The sequence below is a fragment of the Anser cygnoides genome, chromosome 10, assembly GCF_040182565.1.
Source record: "Anser cygnoides isolate HZ-2024a breed goose chromosome 10, Taihu_goose_T2T_genome, whole genome shotgun sequence".
Classification (NCBI taxonomy): domain Eukaryota; kingdom Metazoa; phylum Chordata; class Aves; order Anseriformes; family Anatidae; genus Anser; species Anser cygnoides.
The window spans coordinates 21,383,782-21,408,670 of record NC_089882.1 but is presented as its reverse complement, the minus strand read 5'-3'; the positions used below and the strand labels follow the sequence as shown (position 1 = coordinate 21,408,670).

Below are 24,889 nucleotides of genomic sequence, written 5' to 3'. Positions count from 1 at the left end.
CACTGACTAGTACTTACTTTTGTATACCTTCAGACAGTATTTTTGAGGTTTTTAACTCTTCCACTTTTTTTTTTTAAAGCAACACAATTCTGTGTTTCCCAGAATTAGAAAAAAATCATAAAGCCATATTAAAAGTGGTCCTGTATTTTTCTACTTCACTTCAGTGTAGGTACAAAATGCAATGGGCACACACAAGCTCACTCGTCTTACTGAAATTGCAAATCGTTCAAACAAACAAACAAAATAGAACCCATTCAATTCTAAGCAAACAAAACTATGCTTTTCTTGGGGATTGAGAGCTTTTGAGATGATGTTGATGACGTGAAGCATAACTAAGCGTTGTTAATCTCGGCTGTCCATTAAGCCCAAATAAATGCTTTTCGCAGAGAGCACATTACTCCTGCCATAAAATGAAAGTGGAAAGAACAGGAAGCTGCGGGGAACCTTCTTGTATTGTATATTTATAAAGGATAGCTTGGTATCCACAAGGTGCTTTAAGAGCATTAATATGCTGTGTATTAGCTACCTGGATTGTAGGAATCATCTCGATGTTCTGGTTTTGTCCAGCCTCGTTTAAAGACATTTCAATCAGTGACAAGTTTGCTAACTACTGCCTAGGCTGTGTATGGGGCTTGGTGTCACCCTGTGCCTGTGGGTTCTCCTATGGCTTTTTTTGCAATGGTACTTAGTAATACTAAAATGTCCCAGGTCATAATGTTTCCACTATAGTCTCATTTGGTGATAATACCTGAATATAAGGAAAAATAGTGAAAGTTTACACCTTAAGTGGGTCTTATTGATACTAATAGCTACTCGATGTGCAACTGCCCTATACAAGTTGAAACATCCAAAATTCACCTGCAGTAACCAGATTTGTTTTAAATGTGTTCATGTCTTGTAGTACACCCACACATGAAAATGTGGCTGCAAGGGGGTGAGGAAGGTGCAGAGGTGAGAACCAGAGCCCGAGGGGAGGCAAACCACTTTCAGTGGTACTGCTGGCTTAATCTGACCGTAAATCTGCACTGTTTCTCCAGTAAAGGAGAATTACTGTAGTCATTTACTATGACTAAATAACAGTCAGGAAAAGGAGCACTTCAGCTGCCTCTCTGTGAGGTCTGTGGTGGTGGAGCACCAGTACATATTCCTTACATCCTGAGTTCCCCATCCCCAAACCGCACAAACCCACTGCCTGCCAGCCTCACTCAGCAGTGGCACCACACACGGAGCCAGCACAATCCTGGGTCTGTGACTTCATGTTGCTGGAGCTCACCTTCCCATCTCTGCTCAGCTGTGGGAGCTCTGGATTCACCGGAGGACTTGGCACTCCGAGCGAGAGAAACGAAGGAGCCTATCGCACGTGCGGAGACAAAGGACTATTAGACGTGTAAGGGTGTTGACAGACTTGTAAATTGCAGTCACCTTCTACTCGCAGTACAGAGTCCTGCCTTTATTGCCCCTAAGAATGCAGACCAAAGGTTTTCTTCTCCCTTTTACTGTGTTTTGATATACAATTCCTGGCAATAATAGAGTGACCTTCTTAGCTTACAGATGAATTTCGTTCCAGAGGGGCTTTCTGGCTCCTTGTCAGTCTGTACTTTCTTTGGGGGATTTCCAGGCATCTGCTATCCTTCTCTCCATGGATTTGTATGAAGAAAGTGTTTTCTCTTGAAGACCGCCGCTCACTGTTGGTTCACTAGAGTGCAGCTTCTCCTTCTCAGGTACAGCTCCACTGCTGGGTGAGTCATGGTAGCATCGAGGACTGCTGCAGGTCTCTGGGTTAATTATTTTTTTGAAAGGGAGGTTGCATGGAATTCCCACACAAAAAATTATCATTCCACATGCCTACAGATCTGTCAAAATAAATGTTTAAAAGCTTGACAGCATTATAATGAAATATAATTATCTAATAACTGATGAATTTTTTGGAACACCAGAAGCACGTCTTGCTGTGAGTAGCACTAAGGGTAGCATAGGCAGAATGAGTGACATTAAAAGATCTTCTCAGAAGCAGCATGATCGGTTTTCCATAGTTCTTTGAAATTTCTAAACACTGTACTTAGATAAAAATTCTGCCTAATATTATTTCTTCCGATGTTGTGCGTGTGGATGTAATCAGTCACTGTTGTAGTGCACCTAATAATATCATTTACAATAGCTTTCCACACAAGGGAGGGTTTGTAGGATCAGCTTCTGTCACAGAGGGACAAAATCAGGTCAGACTATTGACAGCAGAGAATTTTGAGTCAGGAATCCTGGCTTTGGACTAATGGTGTGACTGTGATGTAATCCTCTTTATGCTTTGCTTTTCTCATCTCTGAGATTTTGTATGTTTTACAACTTGCTGTAGCTTACTGGGTTTTCTGGTTTGCCTGCTTCTCCACTGGATGAATTAGTGTATCTTAGTGTTTTGTAACAATTTTAGCACTGTGTAAATTGCTTTTTTCTTCCAAAATTATGACTCTTATTCAAATCTAACCAGAGCTAAAGACCCTGCAGACCCCAGACTTTCACCAGTAGGATTTCTTTTGAGGGGTGAAAAACAGATCATTGTTTTCCCCCTCTCCAAAGCTAAGTATCGTGTTTTATGGAACAGGATAAAGAAGCTGAATATGTAGATCCATTTCATTTTTAGTTCTCCCAGAACTAAAAGGTGACAGTTATTCTAATTCTCTTCTGTTGTGCTTTATGCTTTTTGTGCTTCAGTATTCCCATCATTCACCTAGGGATAATACTATTTTATATTTTCTAAAGGTGTGGTGTGGTTTTTTTGAGACGTGTAGTAGAAAAGTACAGTTTCCAGTCTACAGCCTCTTGAAGTCAGTGAAGATTTCCATCGCCTTAAATAGGCTTTGGGTCTGTCCTTAGAAGAGCAAAGCGACTACAAAGACTCATTGTTTTGCCTGCTCCATGGCAACCGACACCATAAAGCCTTTTCCCAGATGTGTTTATTTAAAGGCCTTTTAAGTTCAGTTAAAAATGAAGTTGCAGTTATTGTTTTAATGCTAATTTGTGTATATCAGCACTAAAAAAATAGTAAGTGAACTAGGACACAGCCATAGGAAATGAGGGGGCTTACATGAGAAAAGATGAAATCAATTTGGAGGATACAAAACTAGGATAAATACAGTAAAGTGTTAGCTCTTAGAGAATTACTTGGCATATTTGAGAATTTCTATGCAATTCCAGGTCATGAGGGAAAATTATCACAGTATGCTATGTTTATACAGTATAAGAATCAATTATGTTTATTGATAATTTTCATCATGCACTGTAAGTGAATATTGTGAAAAAACATTGTACTGTACATTCTCAGAACCAATATATCCCCATATTTTTTAAAGAACAGTTTGTTTTCCTTAAGTGTACAGGTAACTGTGGAGGGATGGAGGGTAAGAAAAGCCAAGAATACATCGGAGGTTCGGGGGGGGGGGGGGGTCTTTATGTGTTAGCATATTTTTTTTCAAGTGATGAATCGGATTAGGATCCCCCAAAAGCCCACTGAGCGAGGAGTGAGGTAATTTGGCCTGTGTATGCATTTTATTGTCTGAGGCTCCATGGTTGTATTTATACTCTGTAGTATACAGACAACCCTAGTTTCTTCCTCTTTTTTTTTTTTTTCTTCCTGGTAGCACTTTGCTTTTACTCAAACAAAATGCAAGATAAATACCCATTTCAGCCTTTTAGATCTTGGAAATAATGGTGTATTAAATGTGATTAAGATGGGAATTACCCTTAAGCAGGGTCATAATTACTGTAGATTTAGATGACATGTTATACAAATTGCTGTGTGCTCATAATTACAAATTGAGTTTGTTGCACTCTGGGGGTTTATAAACTTTATCTTAGCTATTAACACATTAAATAACTGTGATTTATGTAAATTACTGGATATACCAAAATTTCAGTGTTGTGCTTAATTTAAGGTTTAATTATGTTTCTGTATTAGAAATAAAATACAGTTAGCTTTAGCAAGGAAAATTGAATAGTCTAACATTCACTACTGAGGTGTTAAATGCCTTAATAATGGTAGCAAAACTGGAGCTGCCTCCGTGAGTTTGTCATTAGTATTTACTGGTCACACTGGCCAAAAAACAGGGTGAATGAACCAGTTGTCAATAGTAAGCCCTTCCTGAGGCCAGCCAGCCTGCTTGCTTCATAGCTATTTACCTCTAAATTCTGGCCTGATCTAGCAAGTATGAGTTCATAGTGTGAATCTTGATTTACTTCCTCTTACACAGATTTTCTAGTTCCTTAATTTCTTCTTAAGTCAGACAAATCTTTTTTTTTTTATTTTTTTTTTAATGAAGCAAAGATAAGTTTGTGTTGTACTGCTAGTTGTGCTCCAACAATATGCCAGGAATAAGAATGCTAAGGTATGAAAACTTACTTTCCTGTCTCCTTACTCTGCTCTGCGTAGTTGTACAGTGCCTTGGTGGCAGCTCTAACGCCAGCTAGATGGCAGCTGGTGAACAACAGAGTATACAGCCTCTATCAGTCACATTGGTTCTGCTAAAGCTTCCTACAAAGTGCAGATAAGTGGTATAGACGTTAGCATGAGCTCTGCATTGTTAGATTCTCTCCTGGCCCCCCTCTTCTGAAACATCACCTCTGTATGTTTGGCACAGAGCAGAAGCACCCCACCTATATAGTCAGGATAGCAAAAATATGTAGCCGTGTACCACCAGAAAATTGTCCTAAAAGTCAAGCCTACCTGTCTATGAAAAATCACAACCTGCCTGTTACCTGCTGGATTACACGCTGTGGATTGTGGTTCAGCAAAGATGGATTTCGGATGCTTAAACATAAACAAAAAATCCCTTGCAAAATAGTTGCATCGGGCTGCCTTACCTCTGAAACCACAACGCCATCTGCATAGTGCATCAATAATTTGTTTTTCTGTGTTTAATTTCCCTTGTTGGAATACATGTGAGATCTTGAATATGTAGATGATTTTGGTATTTAATCTCTGCTTCAGGTTGTAAGGACTCTTACTGAAAACAAGAAGTAATTTAATGCAAATGTTGCAGGAAATTTGGGGTTATTGAAATTGAGGGTGGGGGAAGCTATAACAATTATCCATGTAATATTTGAAATGGGGTATGTTAGTGTTGATTGGCTGCTTGCTTATCTAGCACCTTTGTATCAGTAGAAGGAAGATTCTATTTGGAAGAGCTTGAGCAGAATCCTCAGAAAATTCTGTGACTGCTTTTGAGGCCAGAGTGTCTCAGCTTCCCTTTCCAGTATATATCCTCCTTCACAGCCTACGCTCAGACTGGCTGCATTGGGTTACTTCTCTGGAAACCAGTTTCCATTTAGCAGTTGGCTTGGGGACTGCTTATGTCTGTTTTGGATTTGTCTCTGTTTACAAGTAGAGACGAAGCTTGATGCAGGAGGGCGTTGAGTCAGGATGAGAAAAAAGCGGAATTGTTGCAGTGTCTGTCTACCCCAGAACGTCAAAGACTTCTCTAGTGAAGAGACTAAGAGACCGCCTGGATAAGTATTAGATGTTGAAAGCCTGCGCTGCAGTGTAAATAGTCTCTGGTTATAGACTTGCAGGAACATTACTATCAAAACAGTTAGTATAGGTGTGCCCTTCCTTAAAATATTTGAGTTTCACTGAAAGCTGGTTAAAGCCAGGTTTATTGGAATCCATGCCTAATGCTCTCTTTAGGAAACTATGCAAAATGCACATTCAATCCAAAGGTTTAACTACGTTTAGGTACAGTTGTTTTGATTCTTTTATCATCCAGACAGATGTGATCAGTTCTCATGGTATGTGTTGTAAATAAGGGGTTATGTTGTATACACAGTACAAGGTACAGCTTAGCCTTTTAATCTGCTCTTTCTTGTGCCTGATTTGTTGAGCTACATTTTTAGTTTCTGACTAAACTGAGTTTTCCCAAACTACAGAGATCAGGCAGTATTTGTGCTGGAATATTTTCATTCCTAAAAAGTATAGTGCAAATTGCTCTCTCCCTCCAAAAACTTCAGTAAATACTGTGCAAACGATTATGAATGAAGCTTTTAGAAGTAAACTCACTGACATCCCCTGCCCCCGTGCCCTCCCTCCTACCCCCCCCCCCCCCCAAAAAAAACCCAAAACTCCAAAACCAAAGAGCACCAACCCTGCAAGAATGGTTCTTGTTTTCCTAATGAGCTTCCGGTTCTCCAGTACTCTGGCATCTAAAGAAGACAAGGAGTGGTTGTGGTTAGCTTGCCCAGCTTACATAGACATGATGCTTATTTTGATGATGGGAAACTTAATTTGGAAAGCAACTTGTTTTGACGGTTCTATGAAATGTTTTCACAGGAAACCCAAAACTTAAAACTTGTCTTTCTTTCTTGTGTTATTACAGGATATTAATCACATGGGCCTTACTATTTTTTGAAACACTCGTTTCTTTGTACCTGTGGGTAGCAGTATTTATCTACTGGCTTTATGGTGCATTTTCAGCTGTTTCTTTTGACCTGAAAAACTAAAAATGCTCTGGGAGTAGTCTTTGTAAGTTTTGAAGAGCAAGTACTCTTCAAAATTATTTGTGGTGGAGATCAGCAGAGGAGCTCAGCATTTTGAATGGGAGCAGGCAGCTGGTAGGTGATGTTCCCTGGGAGCAACGAGCCCTGGAACTGACTCCTTAGCGCCCAGAGCCTGAGTTAACCTTCCAGGTACACTGCAAACCCTCTCTTTTCCAGGCCTTGAGGGAGGAAGGCTTGGAAAACATCGTAAAGCATAAGCATTTTTGATAAAAACATGTAAAATATTATTATGTGAGAGAAATTTATGTAATTTGTGTCCTCATTTTTGCAGAACTGTGGTTTCTACAGAAGAGGTGTGTATAAATTAAAATGCATTTTACAGTATTGTAGGAGATAAGATGGTTTTCATTTATGAATTACTGAGTTTAATTAACTCTGCTTAGACTTTATTTCTTGCAATACTTTAATTACTGCAGGGTGAATCTGCTTCAGAAAAAAATAGAAGGGATCTGTCAAATACAGTGATTATGAAATACATATATATATTGTGTGTGTGTGTGTGCGTGATTGTAGCGAGGAGTTAGTGCCTGCCAGAACTTGCTTTACCACTGAGCTACGAGTTTTTGGAGGTAGTGGAAGTTTCCTTCCATTCCCACTTAGAAATGCTGAGGACATGATACAGCAAAATCGAGAAGCTTTCTGGGTCAGGATTCAGTGAAACGGCCAAGGATAATAAGACCTGAAAATCTTTTTTGAATTATTCATTTTTATCGAAAAACCTGGTTATGATAGATCTATTTTTTCTTGTAATAAATCAACCTCTCCTCACAGAATGGTTGTTTTCCTGTCACCCGGCCTCCACAGCACTTGGTGTACTGTTATCTTTGGTACGTGCTTCACAGGATGGATTCGCTTTTTGCCTTGTAATTGAGAACCTCAACCCATCCCATCGCAGCGCGACGCAGAACAGAAAGTTTTATTGAAAGGAAGCAGGATTTGGACTGTTACGAAGTGGAGACGGTGTCTGAATGCTTGTGATGTCGACAGCACCGCCCCGTTTCCTTGCCCAGGCAAGGGGACACGCGGCGGGACGTTTGCCACCGTGAGGCGAGTGACTGAGGCGGGAAGCGCGCGCCCGTTGGCGCCCCGCGTTCCCCGGGAAACCGCCCCGTGAGCGCGTGCGCGCGGGCCGCCGTGCACGCGCATCCCCCCCACGCCGCGCGCGGCCGCTGAGGGGAGCGGGCGGGGGCGGGGCGGGGCGGGCGGCGGGGCGGCTATGGTGGCGGTGCCCGGCTCCCCGCCCGGCACTCCGGCCCGGCCATGTGGTGCCTGCACTGCAGCTCCGAGAGGACCCAGTCGCTGCTGGAGCTGGAGCTTGACAGCTGGTGAGCCGCCGGGCGTGGGGCCGGGGGGTGTGGGGGGCGTCCTGTCACACAAAGGGCTGCTCCCGCCCGCCGCCGGGCCGGGCCCCGCCGGGGCCGCCTCAGGGGCTCGGTGCCCGGTGCCGGGGCTGCCGCGGCTCGGCTCGGCGGGGGGGAACGGGTCCAAAGGCCGCCAAAGCCGGCGTCCCGAAGAACTGGCGCAAGAAGAGCAGGCGGCTGGTCTCTCATGTCCGTGTGCACGTACCCCGTGTTGTTGTGCCATTAACTGTTTAATTAACGCGTCCAAAGCACAGGGCTGCAGGACGCTGCTGCGAGCCGCCTGAAAACCAAACACACAAATTCTTTTCGTGCGCAGGTTGTGGGAGACTGGAATAGTTACCCTGGCAAGTGCGCTCGCAAAATAAATAAATTTATCCCTGCGGAAACCAGGAAAGTTTATTCAAAAAAAAAAAAAAGGCATGATATTCTGAGGTGACTGCCTGTTAGAGAAGTATGCAATTTAAATAAAGATGGGCACTCGAAAACTGCGTGAGTGCCTATGTGGAAAACTATAAAAGGAGGAAGTGTCTACGTTCGGTATAACTGCATGTGACTGCAGAAGTGTCTTTCCTGTAAAAGAAAGGAAAATGGTTTTTGATAAGAAAAATGCTTTATGGTACAGTTTACAGTCATATGTTTGAGCTCATTTTATCCCTAAGGAACATAACAAAGTCGAGTTGGTAAGTTTCCTGTGTTGAGTCGGTACTATTTGCATAAAGGAGGTTACATTTGCATGGCTTGCTACATACCGTAATTCATAAATGTTACTGTAGTTACACACTGCCTGTATTCACACAGTTACGTTTTGCCATTCAATGATGCTTCAGTCTTTTCTTCTCCATTTGCGCATTGCTCTGCACTTCCTTTCAGTTAAACTTGATTATTCTGCCTGATCTGTTAACAGAGGAATCGCTGAGTACTGAGTTTGGATGGCTGCATTTAACCATGTCTATCCTTGCAAGAGATACATTGAATTCTACGTTTATATGAAGGGTATCTATACAGTGCTTTTGGGGAACTTTAGTCCTGCCAGATAAAATGACCTATTTCTCATTTTACTTCTGCTTTTGTACCAGATTCGTTTTGTTGTTGTGATCTCCTGTTCTAGCTGCTGAAATTGCAGCCATTGAGGGTACTGGTATGTGGTAGTCAGCTGTTTTTTTCTATCAGTTGAACAGGCAGCCCAGTCAGTGTCACGGCTACATGTGTAAATTCAGCTATCATCCTTTTTTTTCCTATTTCTACTAATCTGAAACAATCAAAGATACTAATTGTAATACCAGAGTTGGAGTTAACCAGTGAAAGTTACAGCACTCAGTTGTGTCAACAGCTCATAGCTGTCTCTTTGCCCCTTTAGCAGCTTTCTGGAAGCTCTGTTAATAAACAATTTGCAATTCCAATCCTTTGAATAATTTGCACTTTTCAGGTAAGGATGCACAAGGAGTTCCGTTTTTCACCTGAAAAGTGCAAATGCCAAGTGGACCAGTAACCGGTTTGTTGCTCTCCTTGCAAATCTGCGTGGGGAGGTGCAGGGCACTGAGGCAGAGCTGCAGCTGGGCCCTGCTCTGCTGGACAAGGCAGGCGCTGGCAGCTGGATTGCACCTTGTGGGCGCTGGGAAGAGACATCTTGGGCCAGGTGGCCCCATGACCTTGCGCGTTTTTTTTCTCACCCTGTGACCATTTCATACTTGCAACATGCAAATTCTCTGAAGAGAATTACGTTTCTGTTTGTGTGGCTACAAAAGGTATTCCCCCAGGTATTTAGTCTTCACGAGAATAATCTTCCATCACCTCTGGGCTGGGATTGTTTCACACGCTTGAGGATGTTTGGGTTGGCTGCTAGGACTTTGGGAGGAACAACAGCCTCGAAACGTAGTTTTTCTTTATATTGATCATTCTTTCTCCCAGACAGAAAGATGGCAATTCAGGGACCAAACTTTCTGAAGAGGAAGATCTCATAATTGTGTAGCGGCTTAGCACACTTGCTTAGTTACTCTATTTATGCTTACAAACTGCGTGTGCCTTGAACACCAGTAAGAAGTAGCTGAGGTACAGAGGCTGCCTAATAGTAGCCCGTCCCCTGTTGGCGGATGCAAGGTGCCATCCTGGACCAAAACCAGCATTGGCTCCAGTTGTGGAGGCGTGCTACCTGTATACCTGTAGGTATTTAACATTTCCTCACTTACTTCACTTGTGCTTCTTGACGTTGAACACCACTCATACTCAGGAGTCAGGCAGCTCGAGCAGACCACTGGGACACAGGGTGCTAGAAGTGGGGGGGTGCTGCTTTGCTAGTGAAGCACATTCCCTTACATGCTGTGCGGTGTTCCACCTGAAATTCAAGACACTGTAGTCTTAACTTCAGAGCCTCATCTGTGTGACTTCCAATGAGTAAAACTGGATTTAGCCTGATATCAGCGCAGCTTTGTTTTGGAAATATTAATGTCGTAAAGCTGTCCTGGAAATTATCCACTACATCTTCCTAGTCTCAAGACCCAGACAAATGCACTTTGCTGTAAGCCCACACAGCTCCTGGTTTCTACCTGTTTCTGACAGGAGCAAAGGAGTGGTTCAAGCTAACCTGTGGTTCTTTCTACCCTGACCGTTCTCCTTGTATTCAGAAAAACTGTGAAGGACCACAACTGAAGGAGGAAAAAATCCAGTTGGAAGCCAGTCACTAGTGGAGTCCCCCAGGGCTCAGTACTGGGGCCAGTTCTCTTTAATATCTTTATCGATGATCTGGATGAGGGGATTGAGTGCACCCTCAGTAAGTTTGCAGACGACACCAAGGTAGGTGCGTGTGTCGATCTGCTCGAGGGCAGGAAGGCTCTGCAGGAGGATCTGGATAGGCTGGACCGATGGGCTGAGGTCAACTATATGAAGTTCAACGAGGCCAAGTGCCGGGTCCTGCACCTGGGGAGTAACAACCCCAAGCAGCTCTACAGGCTGGGAGATGAGTGGTTGGAAAGCTGCCTGGCAGAGAAGGACCTGGGAGTACTGGTTGATAGTCGGCTGAATATGAGCCAGCATCCTGGCTTGTATAAGAAGCAGCGCGGCCAGCAGGTCTAGGGAAGTGATTGTCCCCCTGTACTTGGCTCTGGTGAGGCCGCACCTCGAGTACTGTGTTCAGTTTTGGGCCCCTCGCTACAAGAAGGACATGGAGGTGCTCGAGAGAGTCCAGAGAAGCGCAACGAAGCTGGTGAGGGGTCTGGAGAACAAGTCTTACGAGGAGCGGCTGAGGGAGCTGGAATCGTTCAGCCTGGAGAAGAGGAGGCTCAGGGATGACCTTGTTGCTCTCTACAGGTACCTTAAAGGAGGCTGTAGCGAGGTGGTGGTTGGTCTGTTCTCCCACGTGCCTGGTGACAACAGGACGAGGGGGAATGGGCGAAAGTTGCGCCAGGGGAGGTTTAGGTTGGATGTTAGGAAGAAGTTCTTTACTGAAAGGGTTGTTAGGCATTGGAATGGGCTGCCCAGGGAAGTGGTTGAGTCACCATCCCTGGAGGTCTTTAAAAGATGTTTAGATGTTGAGCTTAGTGATATGGTTTAGTGGAGGGCTTATTAGTGTTAGGTCAAAGGTTGGACTAGGTGATCTTGGAGGTCTCTTCCAACCTAGACGATTCTGTGATTATGGCGCATGGACATAGGTTGGCTGGGTTGTTGTGCCTCTTGTGCCTCTTTGTTGCAAGGATTTACCATCACTTATGAAGGGTGCTGTAAGAGGGTGATTTTCTTCCTATTTCAGCATTTGTGTAATTGGTTTTCCAAAAGAGTCAATGGGAATATTGTTATTAATTTCAGAGCCAGGCATATTTTAATCACAGTAGCTGTCAATCAGTTATTGCTTTTTATGTTTATTTAATAACAGAACTGCAGGAGATCTCAGAAGCTATATTCAGGATGGAGCCCTGATTACGCTACTTCTTACATGAAATAGATGGGCCCTTAACCCAGCTATTGCCTGCTCAACAGAACAGCTGAAATTCTGGACAGATGAATCTTGGGTTTGGGGTGAAAGTGTGTGCTGGTGTCGTTGTTAAGTGCTTTGGTTAGATTTCATTTATGTTTAAGTCGAGCACGGGCCACAAGCTGAATTCATATTCCCAATTCTGCCTCTCTTTTTCTGCTATCTAACGGGACAGTGTAGTTATAGGAGCAGAATCAGGCCCTGGATTTTAAAGTTCAGTTTTTCAGCATCCTGGATATTACCATTTTATGCCAAAACTTATGTAAATACACGTTTGTTTAATTCACACTTTTTTCCCCCATAAAATAATTACCAACTGCGGGCTTTTAGCACCACTTATTAACCAAAATCATTTTAGTTATATAACTATAAGCTTTCTTGCATCTTGCAGGATTTCCTTTAAATTTTATTTGGGGTAAGGACAATTGTAATTAGGGTACAGACAGAGTTGGCAAGTTTACTGCGCTGCTGTGATTTGACTCCAGGTTTCCAGAGAAGAACAGATGCTGCTTTAATCCACTGCAGCACAAAGCCCTAGTATTACGTTAAAGAGCACTGTAAATTTAGCTAAATAAATCTTCTTTTGCTTCCTTATAATAGACAAAAGGCTACAAACATTTTCTTAAAATTATCATGAATAATTGTAGAATATAATACTGTAAATTGTTATTAATAAAAATAAAGTAAAAAGGCCAGGCTTTGGTATGATAAAAAAATCATACCCTTTTATCTCAGTGGGAGAAGCAGAAAATTGGAATGGCTGGCTTTGGTAGCCTTTAGTACAGGAAATTGATGTAGTATATCTGGTAATCAGATTCCTTCAGTAGCTCAGTGTCATCTGAGTTTAACTTCTGTATAAAGACCAAGGGCCCCATTGCCTTGTACAAACACAAACAAAATGCAGCAGTTACATTTGGTTTCCTTTTACTCAAGTGGCTACTTGTAGTGAATAGAAAAGGAATCCCAAAATTATTAATCTTGTTTGGGGGGGGCGGGACGGGAATTGCATTGTTTAGTCCCAAACATTTCAGTTGTCCTTAAGATCTGCCAGATTAACAAGGGTGGACATGTCATGATTTTCAATGTTTTGGTAAGAACAGAGAGAAAGAAAACTAACTTCCTTCTGTTTGTTGCTATATGCGTGACCTCCCTGTCATCTTTTTGTAGTGTAAAAGAAAGGAAGACACAAACTCGATGCGTTTTCTGTTACAGGGTGTATGTACAGCCAGTCATAAAATCCTAAAAAGGGAAAGTTTGACTTTCATTTAATTTTCATTCCAAGCCTTCATGGTAGACCTGACCAAACTAAACCTCAGATCACATGAGGAGTTTAAATACAGCAGCGGCTGTGGGCACTGTAGCGTAGCCATCCCTGTGTTGGTCTGTATGTAACTTGAGTTCGGTGTATTCTTTTCACTGTAGCCTACAGCCATACTGATTTCTAGTTGTAATCCTGTCAGTTTTCATGAGTCGAGGCAGGGGCAGGCTGTGTTGGTACTCCCACAGAACTCAGGATAAATCTTTAGGAAGGAACGGATGATTTAGTTGGAAGCACCCCTGCCTTTGGAGATACTCCCCAAGACAGCATTTCCCCTCATCGCTTGGGGAGGTTGTGCTGAGGAAGTCATCATTCAAGTGAGATGGACGGCGGTGTTCCTGATCAGCTGCAGCTCCGCGAGGTCTGACAGTATTTTAACAGAACAGCCTGTGTAAGACCTGGGCTCTCTGGTCATGTTTCAGCTTAATTATAGCTTTTCTCTTAACCTAAATTCTCTCTGCGCTCTCAATTGGGAATAAAAATTATCTTTATTTTTCTTTCTTACGTGGTTCTGCTTTATTGCAATGTGTGGTTAAACAGCTGCTTTATTTCCATTCTAGAGGTGTCTGGGGTGATTCTCATGCTTTGAAGCTAACGACATTTCACAGGGCGTTAAATTTTAGGTAATGTTTTCAGCTGTTCTTAGGTTCTCAAAAGACAGTTCATTACTGCTGTTTATATATTCTTTTGCTTTGTGAAACTTGTTTCGGAGATAATCAGAGCTGTGAAGTATTGACTGGAAGCTGTTTTGAAGAAGGAGCTGATTCTAATGCCTCAGCTTTGGGGAGAATGAGGAGTCACAGCCTAGCAGTTTCCTGTTTGTAACACTGTTAATCCTTAGTGAAACAGGAGAGGATTGTCCAGCATTTATTGGAAATTGTCCCAAATGGTAACAACTTGTTGTCTTGGAATCTTTTGTTATTAAAAACATGATCAAGATGGTTTTGAGTAGGTTCACCTAGAAGAAAAGTAGTAGTTCAGGTTTTCCTGGGCCGCCACAGTGCAGCATGTTGCACAAGATCATTTCTGACCATCTGTGGTAGACACTTTCAAAATCTGTGTTTGCAAAGAGCCCGTTGTATGATATTCCATTCTTCATGCACCAAAAGAAGCATGACCAGGTCGAGGGAGGCGATTCTCCCCCTCTGCTCTGATCTTGTGAGACCCCACCTGGAGCCCTGCGTTCAGCTCTGGGGCCCCAGCACCAGAAGGACGTGGACCTGTTGCAGTGAGCCCAGAGGAGGCAACGAGGATGCTCAGAGGGCTGGAGCACCCCTCGTATGGAGAGTGCCTTGAGGGAGCTGGGGTTGTTCAGCCTGGAAAAGAGAAGGCTCCAGGGAGACCTTATAGCAGCCTTCCAGTGCCTAAAGGGGGGGGCTACAGGAAAGCTGGGGAGGGACTCTCTGTCAGGGGGTGCAGTGATAGGATTAAGGGGTAATGGCTTTAAACTAGAAGAAGGTAGGTTTAGGTCAGACACAGGAAGGAAATTCTTCACTCTGAGACTGGCGGGGCCCTGGCCCGGGCAGCCCAGAGGAGCTGTGGCTGCCCCATCCCTGGCAGTGCCCAAGGCCAGGCTGGATGGGGCTGGGGGCAGCCTGGGCTGGTGGGAGGTGTCCCTGCCCATGGCAGGGGGTGGGGCTGGGTGGGCTTTAGGTCCCTTCCAACCCAAACCTTTCTGTGATTCTGTGATTTTTGGTTCACAAAGTGGTGACCCTTGTTTTCAGGAACCAGGCTTTTACCCTTGTCCTAAAAGACCATTTTCTCTTATGGAATGATCTGTGGATCACATCATGGTAAAAGAGCATGCAAATTCTAAGAATGATCCGAGTTCTGTGTTTCAGACCCCGTGTTCTTTTGTGGTTGCTCAGCCTCCCGTGGCAGCCACGGCCGGTTGCACCGGCAGGAGTCCGCGCAGGGCGCCGGCAGTCTGAGCCACAGAGCTGTGCTGGGCACGCGTGGGCTGCACCCAAATGGAGCTGCTGCGCTTCGTTCAACCTGGCGACTACCCCCATTCTGTAAATGTGCAGGAGGTCTTCTATTTGTCAGTAGCAAATAAAGTTAGTTAGAGCAGATTTTAAAATGTGATAATGGATAGGCTTTGTAGGGAAAATGTTCTTGGCTTATAGTAAGCTTTGAAATAGCACCTATGGGATCCCAAGACAGGAATTGCTACAGTGTTGTGTTTTTTTTTTTGTGGTCAGTGACATGGGTCAGAAGCCCTGCTGAAAGCCTCCATTTATTTAATTCCTCACTGACAGTGAAAGAACTATCAAATGTATGGAGTCAGCATAATGGAGAGGAAATGTAAAAGGAAGGAAGTTTGTGAATGAGAAGAAGCATGTCAGCTCTTTAGCTGATTTAGAGGCTGTAGGTATCTGATGTCTCATTTGTCCTGAGAGTAAAGATTTGAACGTGGTAAGATTCAGCATATCTTTCAGGGCATGTCGGCGAGTACCTTCTGTGTTTGGACACGTTGTCTTGAATCTAAGTAACAGCTAAAAAGTTTTCTTTTCCATCAAACTCCGTCCTTCAAACAGAAGTGCTCTTACCATTTTGTTTCCCTAAATGTTAAGTTCTGTACGCTTTGATATAAATGTAGGGTGTGTTGCAAGGGAAAAGAATCTCACTTCTGTGAGGATGCCTGTGATTAAAGCCTGGTTAGCAGTGATTCTGTTCGAGTGAGTTGCAGTTCAGGCTTCTTCCACTGTGTGCAGAAAGCTCAAGGGCAGTTCCTGTTCTCACTGGTCTGTAGCAAAACTCTGAACTTCGCTGGAAATGGGCAAAAGGCTTCTATGTTCTCCTTTATCCATTTTGTTTCCTACCTGCTGAGAGTTTCTCATGCCTGTATGCATTTATGCATGTTGAAATTACTTTGTTTTCCATTAGAGAAAGCTAGTACATTTTTTGTCTTTTTTTGTTTGTTTTTGCTCAGACTTGGCACAAGGTATTTGGCACTCCAAGTACAGGCTTTGTGCAGCGTTTAAAACTGGACGATACAATTAGGTTGTTAAATCGGTAAGAGTTCTTTGTCTGGTCTGACTGTTAACAGTCTGCCCTCCTTTTGGATTTGGATTGGCTTCTGTAAGTACTTTGCTTTCGTAACCTCATGAGGTTTATCTGTAACTCCAGGGAGAAGTCAGCCACTGGGAGTTGTGTGTACTGTACCTTATTTTTAATCATCTCAACTAGCAAAGGGGTAAAACCTTAAAATAAGTCAAATAATAGGCTTTATCAAGTGTATTTGATCTAAGATGAGAATATAGTTTTGTTCTAGGTATGAAACTTCAATGCCTGAAAGTTTTCATTACTCAGTAAATAGGATTTCATTAAGGATCTTTAATTCACATGTATATGATAAACATATTCTTTCCCATCTTGTAGACTATTAACCACCAAGGCCTGAATGGGCAGAGAAAACTAGTATTTAGTTTCGTACGGAACTGAATTGCTAGCGAGATGATTTCTCAGCGGTGTCATTCAGCATCACCTCTTCCTCTGGCTGGCTTGACACAACAGCTGAAGCCACAACAGAGGTGAAAGACGAGGATGGCTGGTGTATGTCGCCAAGGATTTTTGTATTGTATCAAATGCTGCTTCAGCTGTGCATGCAAATCAGGTTTTTCTCAGCTGCAGAAACTAAATCTTTCCCTTTAAAATTAGCATTGTATGAAGGTCATGTCATGATATTATAAATGGTAAATGTGCTCTAATATCTTACTCTCCTAAAGGCATGTCATATGTAGCATGTGTGGTGAATGAGAGGATTCAAGGTGCTGAATGATATATCTGAACAAATAGTAAGTAGCTGAGGTCAAATTCGAGCAGTTACATTGAGAAACTCCACAGATTTATAAAGCTTCTCCTATTTGTAGGAGTTTGCGTAGGAGAAACAAGACAAAGCCTGTAGTAGTAGGTTGACCTTTGCAGATTTAGATCTCTTTGAAGCATATGTGATATTGTATAATGTTTTATGTTGACACTCAAAGAAGAGCAGCTGACAATAAAGACAAACCTCTAAAAAAATTTAAAAATTGTGGTGATAAATTTAAGAACTCTTCCTGCCACAAGCCTCAAAATATTACTGTAGTCTTTTTTTAATGTTACTTTGTCCATTTTTTTTTTTTAGTTTAAAGTATGGAGTATGGTCACTGCTAAATAAATGTGTTGTGCGATGATTAACACGGCTTAGCAGAGAACGGCATTCTCTATCTTTCCCTGAGATAGAAGGTAACTTTTGTAGCCTGTATTCAAGTTCCGTTGATGCTGTCAGGCTCCTTTGCTACTTTCCAGCTGCTAATTAATGAAAAAATACATCTTTGCCTTTAGCAGATCCGCTTCGTAAGGCATTAAGTGGGTACTGGGAGAGGGGCTTGCTTTGCGTTGGTTTGGTTTTCACCCTTCTGTAGTAGATACTTATGTGTGCTAGCCAACATGCTGCCACCGTTTGACTTAGACAAAGGTGATATGCGAGGTATTTAACCTTCCTTCTCCTCCCTGGAAGCTGAAGATAATCTCAAGTAAGCTCTTTTCAAACGTGTATTCTTAGTTCTTAAATCTGTTATGAAGAAGTAGGGTAAATTTTTGTTTGGCTCTCTTTTCATCTTGCTTGTGTGCGTCTCTGCTACAGAAGAAAGCGTGCATTAATTCCTACATTCTGTTCAGAAAGGAGAAAATCATACCTCGTCGTTCTTCCCCTGCTCTCTGCTACTGCTAGTAGCATATAAGATTGTGGGTCAAAGTGTCTTCTAAAAAAATAAGAAATAAACACCTTTTATGGGCTTATCTAATGAGTGTCGGTAGCGTCCAAGTGAGCAGATGTTAGGAATTTTCTGTAACTTTAAATGCAGGACTTGGACCAGAAAGCAACTGAAGATTTGCAGGGAACGTAGTGGTATTTGTCTGTGGATCTGGCCGCCCTGTCAGTGGTCCTCAGACTGTGCTTTCACTGAAGCTGGGTGCTGCTGGCAGCCTGTTCCACAGAGCGTGACAGCATCGGGCGGTTGGGTTATTAGTGTTCGCTTCTGAGAACATGCAAATTTTGTCTGGATTTTTCATACAATGATATATAACTTCAGTAAGATGAATTACCTGGGACATTACTTTGATGTATATTCAAAGTTTTCATTTGTTTCTAACAGAAACAGCTGAATTGTTGAGAGTGTGTTCTAAGTAAAACAAGTCGGTCAATATTTCTTTCCTGGATCAAAGCTTTTGTCAATGCCTGTGAATACTGCTGTCCGTCGTAATGGCTTTGAACTTTTGACAGTGTATATTTGAAGGTAGATTGGTTTGTTAATGTTATTGCATTTATTGAATTTGGGGATTTGTGTAAGTTCTTAATATAATTGACTTTTGTTTACTAGAGCAGTACAGAACAGAAATGGAAGTAAGGACCAGATTGTAATCTGTTCCAAACTGTGCTAATAACATACTTCTGCTCAAATATTCTCACCCCATTGGGGAATATTGGAAGGAAGGGGGGAGGTATTAAAAAAAATAGCTTGTATGAACTACATATGGCTAGTTTTGCATTTTAAGAAGTTACATTAAGAACTTTTCGTAGAGAATATTTTGAATTAATACAATGCATACGTCAGAGCTTTAATTAAATACACCTCCTAGTTTATAGTAGAAGGCACCACAGGTACTGAAATGTAAGCCAGCTTTGAAGCAGTGGGGTGCACCCTTCTGTCAAATGAATGCTTATGTTCAGATTAACTTGCATACGGGGAGTCATAGTTTTAGTTAGTGTGTTGTTTGTAATTGTGGTTTAAAATTTCACATTCAAATTAGGACTTTGTTGCACTTGTAAAGAAAAATTTATAAGCAAGAAATTAACTTTTGTGGAGATTTGTTCCTATGTGGAATGCCTTGGTTTGACCTAAACGTTTTTTTAGGATGTGTTTTTCAGGCTTCATGTTGGAAATGTCTGGCCATACCAGCTGCTCTAGCAGCTGCTATGGAGCTTCTGTCTGTTACTCACTTAGTTCCACGGCGACTTCTGGTCTGCGTTCTTTGAGCTAGGTAGAGAATTTGGATACATGTCAAGGGGGGATCTATAATTAGGAGTTATGGTTGGAGTTTGACTTCTCTGACCTCCAAATTTTAAAAAGATATAGTTGGTGTAAAACAGATGCATAACACTTCTTGCTTCGTGGGCATTCGGGCCTACTTATATGGGATATGTAATTTTGAATGGGGTAGAAGTTTTACTGGGAATCATATTTATGAAATGAGGTTTTCATATAAATAGTTTCACTCTTTTTGTTTTGCTTTTAAATGTATCTCATAAATTACATGTTTGAGTCCCTAGGTGTCTAGATTAACTTGTTAATGTTTCTGGGGACAAAAAAAAAAAAAAAAAAAAAAAGAAAATCAGCTTGCTGAACTGTTCCCTCAATAGATACGTTTTAAAGGGAACCAGGTTTATCCCCATTTTTCCTGAAGATGGAAATAAGTGACATCAATTCAGGAAAGAATAGGAAAGTTAGAGAAGGGATAAATTTGAAGAATTTAATGAACTACTACTCAGGCAAATGCTTCACGACTGCAACAAATAAATGTATAAATACTTCATTAAGTTCAGTCTGAATTCAGGTTATGCAGGCTGCCTGGAGTTTTGACTGCCATTTCTGGCTCCAGACTGTAGAGCAGTTGTGCTTTAAAAACCTTCTGTTTCCTTGAGAACAGAGCATGTGCGGTGCCATGGCAAGGCTGAGTGGTAGTTTTATCAGCTAGAATGTAAGTTGGCAGTGAATTTCCTACTTGTGTTCATACTTGTACATACCTTCCACCATTCAGATGAATTTCACGTGTACCTTTGAATTTGTGTTAATTCCTTTAAGGATATAAAATACTGTGGGTAAAGCTTTAAGATGTAACAGCACAAACATATTATACTGTCACACTTCTCTTTATTTCCAAAACAATGTTTTTACAGAATGAATGTAGTGCGGATTGGTTCTCATGAATGTACCATCCAGTTGTTAGGGCCTGTTTTCAATTTCATGTCTTTATATTGCACTGTTGAAAGTCCATTCTGAATGAGTGATGAAAATTACTAGCGATTTCAGAGAGCATTTATTGGTAAAAGCATTTCTCAAATATTTACTCAGAGGGTTTTTTGGTTCTATTTTAACATACTGCCTGCAGTTTGGGTTTGGCGTTTATATTATTTAGAAGCATGCTGAATTGTGTTTGGTTCCAAACAAAATCTACAGTCTACAGCGTACTGGCTTCAGCATTTGGAAGATTTCTGTAGGCATATGTTCTCATTGTCTTTGTATTCTAGTGCAGCAAATGTGCTGGGATGCTTCACTGTGCAAACTGTGAGGTTTCTGGTGTGAATGGGAATACCCAGCGATCCCTTGCCTCTGATGTTACTGAGCTTCCTCTTTACATGCATGCAGTTTTGAAGATAAAGTAGCGGGCCTCAGTAAGCAGTCAATTTCTGCTTTTCTGGTTATTATCTCTGCTTCTTTCATAGTATAGTCCCTCTGACAGGTAAATGCTTGTGTCTATGGATGCAAACTTGTGGCTTCTCTGATCATTCGGCTGTTATTCTCAGTGGGACTAGGAAATTTATGCTCATAGAAAAGCTTGGGGTTTGGTCTTTACTGAAATTTAGGTCTTCATCATTCTTTCCAGTTTCATTTTAAAGTTCAAATGTTGAAACTCTTCTTAAAAATTTTGTCCTTGTTGTGCTGATATTTGCTTTTACTCAGGTAATACTTGGTAAGGCTTGAAGGAAAAGGAAGGTATGGATATAAAAATGAAAAACAGATCACAAATCATGTAGTATATATTCAAATGTCCTGAAAACTATGTTGTTTTAAAATATGACGGTGTTTTTAGTGTACTGGTCAATTAATTACAGCCTTTGTGATCAGAAGTAACAACTTCTGATCTGAACGTATAAAATGAGACACAGGGACAAAAAGACCTGCCAGGTTCATGCAGCTGAAATGCCCAGAGAGGAGTGGTTTGGTTTGGTCCTGGCTAACCACGTGACTGTGTTGGGCAGTAGACAGAGGGAAGAAGGAAGACAGAGCTTTTTCTTATTAGGTAATTCTTGAGGCAAACTCATCACCTGAATAGTGGGAAGTAACTGTAAAACAACCGCCAGCAAAACAGACCTCAGCTTAGTTAGCAACAGCCTCTACTTTACATTTTGTCATTTGGATCTATTGTTTGCTACTTTAGTCCAAAGATATAGCTACATTCTGTGTTGCTCAGCTTTTACGTCTAGGCACATCACTTTGAAAAGCAGCTTTTTGGCAGCCACTGCCTGCGCATTGGTATTGCTCCGATTCAGAGAGAGCAGCGAGCTGTGAGCATGGTGCTGTTCGAGCTCAGCGCACATCACGGGTGAACGCGGACCTTGCTGCGCTGTGGGGGACTCCGAGCTCACTGCCCTGCTGATGAAGAGAACAGATCTTACGTGCTTGCACATATCTCACCTCAGTTGATGCATTTTAATTTAAAATTGTTTGCAGTGTGTCGCCCAGCTCTTGCAGGAAGTCTAAAGCCACACAGATGTAAAAGAGAAGAGAATGCCTCAATCCATCTATCTTTGGTACTTAATACTGGTTTATATTAGTTAGAAAAAGTAAAGTTAATCTGTTTTTTGCCAGTAGTTGTACATATCCATTGGGATATGTCAAAAATCCTGTACTCGATCTCTTTCCATTTTTCTCTAAGCTTTTCATATTCCCAATTGTTCCTTGATTCGGTGTGTTTTTTAATAGTAATACAAATTGAGGTCTATGCAGGCAGAAACTGCCTGTGACAATTTCTGATTAAAAGAACCTGCTTCAGACAGTACTGGTCACGCTTTCAGAAAAATGATTTAGATGTTCAAGGAAGCAAAGTTTTTCTATGACTGTTTTAAAGTTTTGTTCATGCAAAGTCAAGTTATTAGTACTAATTATTTTTAAATATTTAATTTCTATTTTCACCATTTAGATGCTTCATTCTCTGTTTCTCTGTAAAATACTGGCAAACAACCTTTCTCTTTTTCTAACTTGTCGCATAATGAATCTTTGTTTTCTGCTGAGGCAGGAGGGTGACATTGCAATTGAAGTTTTAAAAATAACAGGTTGATGACAACTGCTCTGCCTTCTCCTGAATTGAATACTTGCTGCATCGCTGTTCTCCCTAGTAGTACGCAGTTGTAAATTGCAGGGGAGATGAACCAAATTTGTCTGTAAGTTTCTCTGAGTACTGAAATTATCAGTAATTCTACTGGACATGTATGGATACTGGCAGATGCCTCAAATCAGAGACCTTTATTAAGAAGTTCTTATTAATTCTACTAGAGACTGGGTCGGTGTTATGTCGTTGTCCGTTTTTGCAGTGCACGTAAGGTACTAAATTTCTCATCCATATGGGGAAGTGTAAGGAAGTAGTGCTGGAGAAGTGTCTAACTATCCCCTAGCCATAGGGGGACTTACTCTTACCAATGTTGCAAGCTAGGAACAGTGTCCCTGATAGTTTTGTCTGTTGGCCTTTCTAGTGCAAGGGTAGACAAAAGAAGCTTCTAACCCTGCAGTGACTGGCTCTGTTTTGAAGCCAAGGTACCTTTTTGAGCATACAGTCTTTCAAACAGACATGGGCAGGGTCATTGTGAATGGCGAACTCCTGCTGCACGATGCTCTGCGTGCACTTCCTCCACAGCAGAGCAATCATCTTTTGTCGGCACCAGAACTTCACGCAAGTAATATTTCTTGAAATATTTTTCCTTTCCAAACATATGTAGTCATAATAAGAAGAAAGCAAGCTGGTTTTCTTTGTCACTGGAGCTGCATTTTTATGAAATCACTCGTGTGAAGCTTCAGCTCTTCTTAAATTAACGGACAAGGAAGACGGCATGGGAAAGAGCCCTCAATACACAGTACCAGTTGTGCATTCTCGTTTGCTTTAAAGGGCTGCCCTACTGCTGTGCAGGAGGCTGCATGTTGTAAAAGATAATTACTTCCCTGCTTCAAAGGTCAGACATGTGATGGCAGGGAATAGGCCTGTGAGCAAAACAAGATCAAGCAGTACAACTCATTTATGGTTCTTATTTCTGCCTGGAAAAAGTATGAAAGAAAACTAAAAACAGAGAAGAAACCCCTAGCTTTAATCAGAACCTTGGGTAGACCCACTTCCATTTTTTTTTCCTGATCAGGGCAGTATTATTTCTCTTGAGAAAAGGCTAAGTGATCCGTTGAGGGTATCATTATTAAGATGTCATTGTGAGATTGTAATCAACGTGGCAGGGTTATTATTAAATAGGTCACATTTTAGGGGAGGGGAAGGCAAAAAAGTCACAGATCCTAAGAAGGGGGACATGGTGATAATTCCTGACTTCCTATTTATTTAGACTGGATTATAAAACAAATTCACCGTGTGCGTATGAAAAGTTCTTACAAATAGGATTTTAATCAGGAACCTGGGATGTACAAAATAGTGTGGCCTCTTAGTTCAGCAGCAGAACAGAGGAATATGTTTTAGTATTTAAAGAGAGAGTGAAGCATTTTTAGAATAGTATAAATTTAAGAAATGGCTACTTTAGAGAGAAAAAGTTGTTTGTTTTTAATGAGTGGCTACACAGTTTCAATGTCACTAGCAAAACTCTGGATAATTTATCATTTTTAAGTTGAAAGCCAGCTGTGTCATTGAGCAAAAGGGATTTTGTTTCCTGTCAGCTTCCTTTTTGGAAAAAGTGATGTGTGTAGACTGAAAATATTTCCAGCTCGGGTAAAGTATGTTTGAAAATACCTTTTGGATAGAGTCATATTTTGATGGGCAAAGAAAGAAAAGCTTCAGTTCTACATGTTTATAGAAATGTTTTGAGAAATCGAAGGGTCTTTTTTCTCCTGCACTTTGAAAAGTACACAGCGTGCAGGCGAGGAGAGTTCTGACAGTGTTAACCTTGATCTCTCCTGGCACTGCAGTCTGGTGCAGAGTGCTCTTTCAGAAGTCGCTCCGTACTTTGAACTGCTGAAGGGACTGCTGTGGTGTGTGTGTGTAGCGAGGATCACAGCATTTCATTTCCGAGACACAACAGAAGGGCTTTATTTTTTATGTTTGTATGTATGTGAATGAAAGCAGTATGTGAAACAGAAGGTACTGTGGGAGCATGTGGAATTGTGTATGCCTTTAGAGTTTTGACGTAGAAACAGGTAGAGGGTGAACAAAAGGTAGGGGAAGTACTGCAAGCACTGCTGTTTGTGCGTGTGTGGAGGAGTGTTGCAAAGTCTTTGAGTGATTAAAAAAAAATCAAAATTATTTTTTTATCAATGCTCTCTGTACACAGGATGAGGCACATAGTAAGAACTTATGCAAAATGTGAAAAAAAGATACTGTGGAAGGGAGCAGGTACACTATTGCAATGTGAGAATGTCCTGCTGCAAATATCAAAGAAAAACAAATTACCATTAAAAAGTCATCAGTGCTTCAAGATAAAGCTTGGCTAGGATTCAGTTTTAAAATGTTTCCTATTGTGTGCAGCCCTTTAATATGAAGGTTTGATTTTTTTTTCTTTATTTTATTCCATAGCAGTAGCAGCATTAATGTGAAAAGAAAGTATTTCATTTGCCAGATAGCTCCTATTGTGTATTCCCTACCTGGAACTATTTTACTTTCATTAGCCAGAAACACTGTCCCTTGGGATACTTTACTATAAAGCATGCCAAAAGTATCCCAAGGGATCAATCTCTCACT

The 24,889-nt window shown here is 41.6% G+C and overlaps 1 protein-coding gene across 21 annotated transcripts in view; it reads left to right on the top strand.

The window, feature by feature from the left end:
- The window catches only part of IQSEC1 (IQ motif and Sec7 domain ArfGEF 1), a 346,189-nt gene that overhangs the window by 267,808 nt on the left and 53,492 nt on the right, over positions 1 to 24,889 (top strand). For 2 of the 21 annotated variants that reach the window (XM_048046164.2, XM_048046163.2), the window contains exon 1: positions 7,707 to 7,865. The exons of the other annotated variants lie outside the window; for them this stretch is intronic. In XM_048046164.2, the coding sequence (XP_047902121.1) occupies positions 7,801 to 7,865 (65 nt within the window). In that variant the 5' untranslated portion in view covers positions 7,707 to 7,800. Of the gene's footprint in view, positions 1 to 7,706; positions 7,866 to 24,889 lie in introns of those variants that run through there. 21 annotated transcript variants of the gene reach the window in all.